The sequence below is a fragment of the Scardinius erythrophthalmus genome (genome assembly GCF_964197995.2).
Source record: "Scardinius erythrophthalmus genome assembly, chromosome: 9".
NCBI classification, from domain to species: domain Eukaryota; kingdom Metazoa; phylum Chordata; class Actinopteri; order Cypriniformes; family Leuciscidae; genus Scardinius; species Scardinius erythrophthalmus.
The window spans coordinates 43,228,347-43,240,228 of record NC_138229.1 but is presented as its reverse complement, the minus strand read 5'-3'; the positions used below and the strand labels follow the sequence as shown (position 1 = coordinate 43,240,228).

Genomic DNA, 11,882 nt, shown 5'->3' with positions numbered 1-11,882 from the left:
TCTTTTCTGAGCAGATATCGAGGACATGCTAGGAGAATATATAAATACACAGTGTTCAATATATAACAATATAAAGTGTTCTTGAGAAGTTACACTACGCATTAGGTCAATTATTTAAGGCATTTTAAAGAAAACTTAAAGGTTTCATGTTCTGTTGGATAGATTTATCATTTCTATCTTTCATCATTTTCAGTAGAAGACAGATCAGAACAGTTTCTCAAATGGGAACAAACAAGCCATTCTGGTAACACTTTATTTTACAGTGTCCTCATTACATATCTTACATGTACTTACCATAGTAATAACAATAAATTATGCGTAATTGCATGCAACTAATCCTCAATCAAACCCTAATCCTACCCTAACCCTATAGTAAGTATATGTAGTATACTATTACTATAAGTGAATTTTGGCATGTCGATGTCTCTTTAGGATGGGCTCTTATCAAACATGTGAAGTTTGGGGCAGATCGGACATTGTATGCCTGAGTTACAACAACTTCCTCTTTCATGGTGTTAATCGCATAAATTAGCACTTAGCCAAATGTTGAATGATTTAACATGTTTCTAGTATGTTTGGTATTTCTTGGCATATTTGAATAAGTTTATGGGAGTGAATTACTGTTTAAAGCATGTCATTTCCAGTTGCCAGCAGGTGGCGCTATGACCAGCTGAATATTGTCATGTCGATGTCTTCAGGATGGGCTCTTATCAAACATGTGAAGTTTGGGGCAGATCGGACATTGTATGCCTGAGTTACAACAGCTTCCTCTTTCACAGCGAAACATCAGAGTTTGTCACATCCTTCGACGGAAACTCAAGATCTTCGCAACTGACCCTTCGCTAAGCCCCGCCCTCCTTAGTTACTGTTGCTACGCCTGACAAGCTTCCGCGCCTGGCACGTCTATTACAGTATGAATGCACCGGTGTCAGACATTCCCAAGGAGATAATTAGTCATGTTTGGCGAACAGGTGAAATATCTGAGAGAGCAGGACAAAAGCAGTATGCATTCGAGGACTATATATATCCACGACATATGCAACCGATTAGAGAATAATTTCATCAAAACTGAAGCTAAAGCCTACAGTCCCAGTGCAAACAGCAGCGCCTCGTACGCTGACCATTCAACTGGGAAACACACAGATTGAGGAACAGCGATGTTCATGCACCGCAGGGTGAGTGAAATTTAAAAATAATCTAATAATTATAAATCAAACAGCTTATCCATAAATCTTGTGCAATAAACACAAGACATCAGCCTGACCACTTTGCAATGATAACATTCTCACGCTTATATATTTAACGTGCCAGGCTAAAGCAACACGTCGTGGAGCAAACGTAGGTGTTTGTGTTAATCCTGTCGACATGTAGTAGTGAATGGGGCGTCCCACACTGCTTGATCCACGCCCGGTTTTTCCCCTTGGGGTTTAGGTTTCGGGAAGGGAAAAAAATCCGGGTCGGGTATCGGGTATCAGATTTGCACAACACTTTGGCATGTTTCCCTCGCTCGAAAGCTTGCCAGACCTCCCGCGCCTAGTTACGGTTGCTAAGCCACGATTGGCCTGTGGCGGTTTTCGGGCGTGGCTTAGCGAAGGGTCAATTTAACGTCGCAAAGGCCTTTAGATTAGACTGACAAAATATGATACAAGAAAAGTACAACGTCTGGAAAAGGCAAAAACTGCACCAATTTTGCAGAGAAAAGTCAAAATATCTCACTTCCTGTTTGGTTTTCAGATTTCGCCCCGGACTTTATATCGGCCTGTTACACCTACCGAACTTCATACCTGTACGTAACCCGTAGTGCCAGGGGCACTTTGTCGAAATAATGTAGGTGGCGCTAACGAGCCATTTTGCCACACCCACTTCTGAAACCCATATCACATGTAAATGTTCACCACTTCTGACGCGTGTGCAAAGTTTCATGAGTTTTCGAGCATGTTTAGGCCCTCAAAAAAGCAATTCACTTTGGAGATGAAGAATAATACTAAACAGAGCAATTCCAACAGGGTCCTCTAATAAAGTGTAACCGCCATTCTTTATGAATTAAATCATGTGCCATTAATTTTAATACATGCATTTACATGCAAAGTCCATATGCACCGTGCAGTAACAATTTTAGCGGGTTACACTTTATTTTAAGGTGACGTATTTACATTGTAATTACTCAAATAAGTACTGAGTAACTACACTTACTATAGAGTTATGGTTAGGGTTTGGTTTAGGGTTAGTTATTTGTAATTATGCATAATTTACTGTTATTACTATATTAAGAACAAGTAGTAACGTGTAACCACGTCGCCTTAAAATAAAGTGTTATCCTAAGTTTTTTTTGCAAGCACAGTTTGTTAAAGTAGGGGAGAGGGGGTCACAACCTAACACCTTTACTTTCTCAGTTTGTGTAAATCCACTTGAGGTTCAGAGTTTCTATTTTTCCCCACATTAATTTCACACTTTGTGTTGTTTTGTTTCATTAATAGAGTGTATACTTTTTTCTTGATTTACCCCGACAGAATGGAAGTGAAATGTGACAACATGCCCCATTGGTGAGGTACATTGTAACACGACCATGACAGATTAAAATGTTGTCTGATCTAATAAAAATAAAATAAAATAAGACAAACTCAAATATTTTGTCAATAAAATGCAATTATTAACTTTTTCATATAAAATAATAGCATTTATTAATAATTAAAAATAAACTCATTTTTTAGCTTGACAACAAACACACCGCAAAACACAGATATACAGCAAAGTTCAAAACATAATAATACTTAATCAAATTACTTTAGCTATGGTAAAATAAATGTTCAATCTTCCAATATTTTAGCGCATTTTTTTTTCTCTATAGTGTTGCTATGGCAACTAGTAAATACACTAAGTTTCGTAATGATGGCATGTGTGTGTGAACTTTTCAACCATGTGTGTTAAACTATCCCAGCGTCAGTTCGTGCCTCCCTCGCTCACTCCTACACACTCCAAGAGACTTGATAGACGACATGTCAGTCAGTGTGATGGACAGTTTCCTGTCTCGCGACATAACGGAATAACATGCACGATGCAAAAGTTCATAATCTTTACTATTTCATATACTGTATCTGGACTCTAGAGTATCCACCTCTTCTCAGATGTTTCACCATAATTTCCTTACATATCAAAATATAAAAGAAACAACTGCTGACAGCAGAGAGCTACACGATGAACTTGAATAGCTCTGATAAGATGTCCATACTTGGACCTCCGACTTTGTAGTGCAGACTTTGTTAATAAATAACACGTAACTTGATAATGCATGAATGGAAACTCACCCCAGTGTCCCTCCACCTCCTCCTCCTCCTCCCTGCGATCTGTTGGAGAAAGATTGTGTGAAGGTCTGCGCGTATCCTCCACCGTCGTTGAACTCGGAATGATATCCGTTTCCACTCATGAAGAGCTGCGCTCCGTCGCCCCGCGCTAAGCTGAGGTCGGGCCTGGAGCTGGACCTGGGGCCCATACTGTAGAGCCGCGTCTGGGATCCGGACAAACTCATCTCTGCAGAAGTTAAAGCAGCGGGTCAGCGAAACAAAGCGCAGTGAGAGTGCTAAAGTCCTCCTGCTCTCCTGCTCTTGCGCGTCTCTCCGCGGCGGTGACTGCGGCGGTAATGGACGCTACGCGCTGGATAGTTCCGGTTTTCCTTTAGACCACACCTGCACACACACACACACACACACACACACACACACACACACACCCGTGTTTCCATGAGGTGTGGCTCATACATGAGGTGTTCCCGAAAAATCCCCCCCACTTTCCCACGGAATTCTCAGATACGGTCAAATTAAATATTCGTGTTTTTTTTTCTTCTTCATCAAAACTTTTTTTTTTTTCTTAAAATAAATACTTGAACTTTTGCCAACTTTGTTAAAAATGATGCAAATTGTTTTTAAAATAACTCTCTATCAAAAGCTGGAGATGCACTGTACTACTGCATTTTCCCCTCAGCTTTTATTTATTTGGTAACACTTTACAATAAGGTTAATTAGTTAAATACCTTAGTTAACATGAACTAAGAATGAACAATACTTCTACAGCATTTATTCATCTTAGTTAATATTAATTTAAATATTTACTAATACATTATTAAAATCAAAGGCTGTATGTGTTAACATTAGTGAATGCACTGTGAACTAACATGAACAAACAATGAACAGCTGGATTTATATTAACTAACATTAACAAAGATTCATAAATACTGTAACAAATGTATTGCTCATTGTTAGTTCATGCTAGTTAATACATTAACTAATGTTAAGTAACAAACCTTATTGTAAAGTGATACCTTTTAATTAATTATTCATTAATTGATTCGTTTTTCAATGCTATAAACATAACACAGAACACAATATATCCGTGGTATCCCATATCATTACATCAGTGAAATGGTGAGCATGCGCATCTTACATGAGTTAAAAATGAAGTTCAAAAGAAAAGAGAAAATGACAAGTGATCACAGTGATACAGAAGTGATACAGTGATACACGCCCTGTCTGACTCAACACACACACACACACACACACACACACACACACACACACACACACACACACACACACACAGTCAGTCAGTCTGCGGGGGACTTTCGCCTGTGTGTGTGTTTTCCACAGGAGAGCAACACACCCAGTCTCACACCCTTTACACTCCTCTGTGACTGAGTACAGGGAGGTTCGTCAGGTTCTTTTTTTGTCTGCTTCTTGTCTTTGAAAAAAAAAGTGAAGTGCACTGTAGTACAAAACATTTTTAATTGTCCATTAGCCTGGTTGACAAGTGTAAATGACCACTCATAATGTCATGTTGCATTAATTTAACATTAGTGTGGGAAAGTTAGAACAGATGTTGAATCTGATAGATTGAAAATGAGTCATAATTGTGTTGCTTATGTCAGAATTTAAAACTAGTTATTGAAACCAAACTTAATTGCAACATAGTATGTACGCAATACTATGCGTTACCATGTGCAATATGAATTTTTAACATAACATTCTAGCATTTTGCAACACAGCAAGGATCTTACAGAAACTTATCTAAACCAACCAGTTTAGTTTATTTCCACACCCATTTATCTGGTGCACACATCCAGTGACAATTTAAAATTGAAATTAAAACCCTCTTTTCAAATCCTTAACTCTCGACAAATTAGAGTTTACCTTTGAAACTTAGGTCCAGTCCAACCTCACTCAAGATATAGCCTATAATCTGATAAGAAAAACACTTTGTAATGTCTTGGGTGTGTTTTCTTGTGTATGTCATGTTTGATTTTCATTCTTTTTTCCAGAATAGGTTCTGCTCCAGGCGAGATTAAACACATAGATAAGAACATTTTGTTGTGCTGTATTTCCATTATTTCGGCCCTACAAGGACAGCTATGTATGGAGGATACACACCTTTCAGGCATCATGTGACACCTCGCGGTGTCCCCCAAGGCTCAGTCCTAGGCCCGTTATTGTTTAACCCAGGGGTGTCCAATCCTGCTCCTGCAGAGCTCAGCTCCAACCCTAATTAAACACTCCTGAACCAGCTAATCAATGTCTTAATAGGATACTAGGAACTTCCGGGCAGGTGTGTTGAGGCAAGCTGGAGCTAAACTCTGCAGGATCTCTGCATTTAACCTATACTGTGTACGTTTTATTTAGCTGGTTTTAATCAATATAACATCGTTGTTAAGTCTGATGTCATGCAAAACTTTTTCCAGGTTCAAACAATCGCAAAAGCTAACAACAAACAATGCAAATATAGTAAAATGCATGATCCTAACCTTTATCTTCATACTGAAATCATTTTCTGAATCATTAAAGGGGTCTATTATGCCCTTTTACGAAGTCTTGATTTTGTTTTTGGGGTGTACAAGAATATGTTTTCATGCTTGATTGTTCAAAAAACACTTTATTTTTTACATATTTTACATGATTACAGCTCTTCTCTCCCCAGTCTGGTTGAACGTGTCGTTTTCGATGAAGCCCCTCCTTCTGAAATACAAAATGTGCTGTGACTGGTTAGCTGGCCCATGTGATTGGCAGTACTTTAGCATGTGTTCGGGAAATGTCCCACAGATGTAAATATTAATGATGGCGTGAATTTCAGACCATTTCGAGCCCGATTCAGACCCTGACAATGTTAATGAACAAGAGGATCATGGAGAATGGATTTCAAGCATGGATTTCTCAGAACATTTCAGAGTGGTATGTTTTTTTGTTGTTGCAATTTTCTTGTAGATACAGTTATCCACCATTTAATCATATTTGTCGGAAAACTATGGTAATACAAATAGTAAACGATAACAAAATCTTGGATAATTTTTCTAAGGGGCCGTGAACAGTCTTACAAAAGCTCCAGTAAACACTACATTTATACTGTTATGTTAGTTAGCAGGCCTCCGGCAAAACTTCATTTGCATCACACCTATCATAGCAACTACATAAAGCTTATAATTGGAACTGTTAAGAAAACACAACTACAAATAATAAGACATAATTACAAGTTGTGATCCATAAATATATAGCCTACATTGTATTCTCTTCTGGAAGCTGTTCCCCATAAAATGTGCAGCGCACCGACAAACGTTAAGGTTATAATCTTAAGGAACAGTGTTAAAAATAAAATGTTAACCTCTCTAAGTTTGTCAGCCTTAGGACAAACTTTTTCCACCTGTAAAAACCAGCAACAACAACTCTTCCTCTTCTCTAAAGCAGCCCAACATGGCCTCACACCCTTCGATGCGTGTTCCCGGGGGCGGGGTTTATGTAAATTTTAGGGTTTGTGATGTCACTAACCAGGGAAGAAGCCTGTTGTAGTGTTGTAGTCCCTACCATTTGTTGTAGTCCTTAAAAAGCGATTTCTGTAAAATAAAATATTGTTGTAACTTTGCAGATGTTGTTTATGCTCGAACAGCAACATTACACACTAACTAAAGTTAAAAAAGTGAAATCATAATCAAGAACCCCTTTAAAATATCATTGTCACTGTGAGCCAGGAGACTGTAGGATAAACTGTGAGTTTTTAAAAAGATTAGCTTAAAGGTGCGCTATAGATGAGTTGTGCCAGTAAATGTCTGTTGAGATGATATTCTCACAGACTTGGACCTAAAACAGAATTTAATATACTTAAAGTATATAATTGGCTGATAATACACAGCTCTGCTATAGTCACTTGCACTAGATGGCCACAAATCAATTAGTAACATGTTGGTGTGCATAGAGAGCATACATGTGTTGTAATTGAACTTTCTGCAACTAAATAAAAATAAGAAAGAGGCTATCAGGTTTAGTTCTGATTTATTTTCTTATTTTATTTTTACTGACTTATTTTTACCCCTCTGAGAAGGTCCTTTAAATATAAAGCTTATGCTTCTCTTTTAGATTGGTTATGTATATAATTGTTTTACATTTCAATCTTACACCCTAAATGATTTGACTTGTGCAACGATTTCTTTTACTGGTAATTTTTTTGTTTTGTTTAATTCTTGACTAATGTTTTGTTTAATGCTTCAATAAACTTCTTAAAACAAAATGAGCTAACCTATACTACCTGCGCTATTGACTGTTGTCTCTGGCTGGGAACATAGTGATTCTCTTAATCGTATTTAACGAGAGTGGCACACACCTACAGACACACCTGTCAAGCCCTTAATCATTTTGTGATTTCATTTCATACAGTTAATAGTTGCACTTCTGGAAAGAGCCTACACATGAACAAACTTGCCTCTACTATAAACGTAATGACTGAAAGAAGCTTCACATACTGTACACACTTGAAACGTAAGAAAAGAGCACCGCCCAAGCCTCACATACAATTCCTAACACACTAAACTGACATGCACAGCACAATTATTTAGACTGACACACAGAGAGCAAAACCTCTTCTAAAGTCTCCAAAGTCTAAACACATTTTCTGCATTCAAAATGGCACTTTTTAAATGCACTGAACTCGGTTCTCTGCATAAGACACAACAATCTGACATAAAGTCACATGATTGCCATTTCAAAACACTGCCATTCAAAATGACACAACATGAGCTGATTGGCCAACACATGTGTCACCTGACCAAACACCCCAATGCTTAATCATTAACACTTCAATCTTTTTCAGTTTACTGTTTTTTTGTGAGCATATTTTTGTTCAGTCCAGTGTAAATATTTCTGCTGTGCAAATGTTGCACTAACTTGTTTGGTGAAATAATAAAAAATAAATGTTTCAACAGCATGTGTGTGTATCTGCAAATATTTCTGTGCATGTGAACACTCTGAAGATTTTTCTATAATTTGAACTATTTTAGTATTATGGCTAAGCATACTAAAGATGAGAGTGCTCTTCATTATGCCCAACAGTGTGTAGTTGGTTAGACAAAAATCTGGTAATATGAATGAAGTGTGCGCCATTTCATGCAAAAGTTTGATTTTGATAATGCTATGTGTAGTTTTGGTTGCAGTGCTTCATTTAGCAGGATATATTATTTTACAGTTTGGGTGTGTGGTTTTGGGAATTGTGTTAAGTTTTTTGATAAAACCAGCCTAGTTTGCAAAATTGTGTGTTAGCAGTTGGAAAAAACTGTAAGTATATCACAGCTTGGCTATACTTTCAAAGTTTGTGGATAAAAAAACAACACTCTCTTTGAGTATGTGTATTTGTATGTGTGAACTGGAACTAAAACCTGGAAAACACAGTGTCTGTTTTAGTTTAGCTGCCTTTACTTTGAAATATTAAATATTTTTTTTTTTTATTATGTTGTTTTCTCAAGCAAAATCATTATGTGCACACATGTAATGCACTTATAATGCACAAGTGACAGTCCTTGCACAGCTTTTTATGATTGTGACAGCCAAAAGAAAACTGATTGCATATAGGCCTATTGTTACTTCCGAGTATGCATTGAGAATTGGGGTTTACCATTACTGGAGCATGGCTGGTAAGACAGGATGAACCACAGTTGTGCAACATTATTCTAAGACGAAGAATTGAACAGCTCCATGACCTTCTGCAGCGACTTCAAACCTTTGCACGGTCCCTTTATCTGAATGTCAAGACTACGAGGACCTCACGGTTCCCTGAGCTCAGCATTCCCCGGGACTTAATGTTCAAGGCTGTTGAGATTTGGAATCCAGTTCTTTTGTCTCACTGCAATGTGGCACAACCACTGAGAAGGGGCTTTTGCACCGGGTAGTTCTGGGAACGTAGTCCAGGGTGGTTCCACGAGAATGGTTCCCTTAGAAACATTTTCCTGGTTGCATTCACACCGCCAGTAGGAACTCTGAAGTGACGTAAGACACACTTGTTGTTGTGACTTTTATTTTGACGGCGCTGAGAACGCCTGAGCTCACAGTCCTGTCTAATACCTTATTACAGTGGTCAACATTTAAAGTGGATCAAAAATGTTCATCTAAGACAAGAACGGGTATTGTTAAAACTCATTTTCTCCTCCAAATTCAAAATCGTCCGACATCGTTGTTTTACCTTTTTTTTTTTGTAAATGGTGTATGATTTAGCCTTTTCATGTTGGCTTTGTAAACACTAGGTCTGTACTTACGCCTACGTCATGCGTGACCTTTCAACGTGATTCCGTAATGTGTGGCGCATGGCAGAGCTAGTGCAAGACCAGCATTTGTGGTTGAAAAGTATATGGGCCCTATCTTGCACCCAGCGCAATTGACTTTGTACACGACGCATGTATCATTCCTATTTTGCACCCGACGCACAGCGGACTTTTCCCTCCACAGACGCACGTCGGTAAATTAGGGAATGAACTTGCGCTCCCGGGGGCGGTTCAGCGAAAAGAGGAGGCGTGTTCTGGCGTAAACGTTCCCTGGTGCTACTTTGCAGTTTCAGAAAACAATTCTGCCAAATCCGCGTTCAGATGCTATTTTAAGGGCGCATGCTTGGCCATAATGTAGCGTGTGCACAACACTCATACACTTTGCTTCTCTCATCTACACACAGACGTAGCAGTTGACATTTTTGCAAATCATACATAATTACAAGGAAAAATATTAACACACGAGGGAAATCATTGTGGTGTCCATGAAGATGTGAAAAAATAGGCATAAATCTAAGCTAATTTGGGTGGGTGTCATCCCCATACAATGTCACTTCTCTGTGTTTTACGGCCCCGACGAGAACGTCTGTCTCCTCGGCTGTGAACCGCTCCTGGTGTGCGCCGTTATAATAGCAATCCGCCATGGAACAAGCTCGCCTGCTCTTAAAGGGAATGTGAGATGTCGCTCTGATTGGTTTATTTCACGTTACGCCCAAACCACACCTATGAGTAATGAAGCGACTTCAGACCAACACATTTTAGATTTGCGTCGGGCGCAAGAGTCATTTATCCCGCCGGTATAATAGCAAGAGCGCCCGAGATCCGCCCAGAAAGATACTTGCGTTTCGCGTTTGATACTTGCGTTTCAGATCGTTAAAATAGGGCCCTATAAATGTTATTTTTTTTAATAAAATGTCCACTGGTTTGTCTAGATAAGACTCTTATTCCTCGGCTGGATCGTGTCGAGACTTTGAAGCTGCACTGAAACTGACATCTGGACCTTCAACCCGTTGGACCCCATTGAAGTCACTATCTTCAATATCTTGAAAGAAGAGGGGGAGAGTAAATTATCAGGGAATTTTAATTCTGAAGTGAACTAATACTTTAATTGAGCAACCTTATTGTAAGGGTTTGGAGTTTTGCTTGTAGGTTAAAGATGTTTTGATTTTTCAACCTTGTTATTGAGCTCACGGATCATGTTCTTCAAGGTCTGATTAAACTGTTCAGCTAGCCCATCAGTCTGTGGATGGGAAACACTGGTATGAATCGATTTAGTCCCCAATAAATAACAAGATATCATGTTTTATGTGTGAATCACTTCCTAAACACAGACAGTGCAATCTCTGGATGGAATAGTTGACATATAAATAAAAAAAGGAAAAGATGTGTCTTGGATGTCTTGGGGGGGGGGGGGGGGTCTTCATTTGGGTGTATTGTCATATTTATTTTCATATAAAAGCAACAGGATTTAGGGTACGTTTAGATGACAACGATATGCTTAAAATGTTTTTTTCCGTGTACAAGTTTTCAGTGTACAGGCGACAGCAATATCAAAACGGTCCCCATTCACACGGATCTGCGAAAACGACTAAAAACGCTGTTTTTTGTTGCCAGGCCATTCAATGGCGATGAAACACTATATAGACTGAACACGTAATATGCATGTGCATCAAGTCATCGTCTTCAGAGATTTGCGTTTTTGTCAATTACACTTGCACTTTGAAACCCGTTTTCAAAAGTCTGGGTTTTTCACCTAACTACAGCTACAACTAGTTGACATGTAGTTGTCGTGTAAATGAACGGCCAAAACGTATAAAATGTTTTACGTATTTAGTCTTTCTGTGTTGTGTAAACAGCCTCTTATAAATTATATTATAGATAGATATATTATATCCAGCATACAAAGCACACAATATTTGTTTTTGATCCCACACGGTAGCCGGTTGATCCACTACCAGAAGTGAGCACCATCCATTCTGAGTGCACTTATTTCACTTCTCACATGACTTATCGAGATTATCTCCAATGATATTATCGTCTACATTCAAGGCGAGGTATTTGGCATGTCAAGAGCCTAATGCAATGAAAAGTGTAGTGTTAACCCCTTAAGTCACAGACTAACCGGCAAGGGTTAACATGATTTCAGTCAACCGCTAACTTTCATCGTTTTGCATAGCCTACTTCAACCACACAATCTTTATCAATCTTAGATATTTCAGTGATATTTCTATAGGTAATAGGGACGTTTTATGAATGTTATGCAAAAAGAAAGTCACTTAGACCATCTTTAATTTCGACTGTTTTAAAATTGTTTTGCTGGGCC

General features: G+C 38.5%; 1 protein-coding gene across 2 annotated transcripts in view; it reads right to left on the bottom strand.

The window, feature by feature from the left end:
* Positions 1 to 3,735, bottom strand: part of dspa (desmoplakin a) — a 34,936-nt gene extending 31,201 nt beyond the window's left edge. For both annotated transcript variants that reach the window (XM_081375348.1, XM_081375349.1), the window contains exons 1-2: positions 3,306 to 3,735; positions 1 to 28 (exon numbers count right to left, since the gene is read on the bottom strand). The exon at positions 1 to 28 is cut by the window's left edge and continues 63 nt beyond it. In XM_081375348.1, the coding sequence (XP_081231474.1) occupies positions 1 to 28; positions 3,306 to 3,526 (249 nt within the window). In that variant the 5' untranslated portion in view covers positions 3,527 to 3,735. The remainder of the gene's footprint in view (positions 29 to 3,305) is intronic.
* Between the last annotated feature and the right edge of the window lie 8,147 nt (positions 3,736 to 11,882).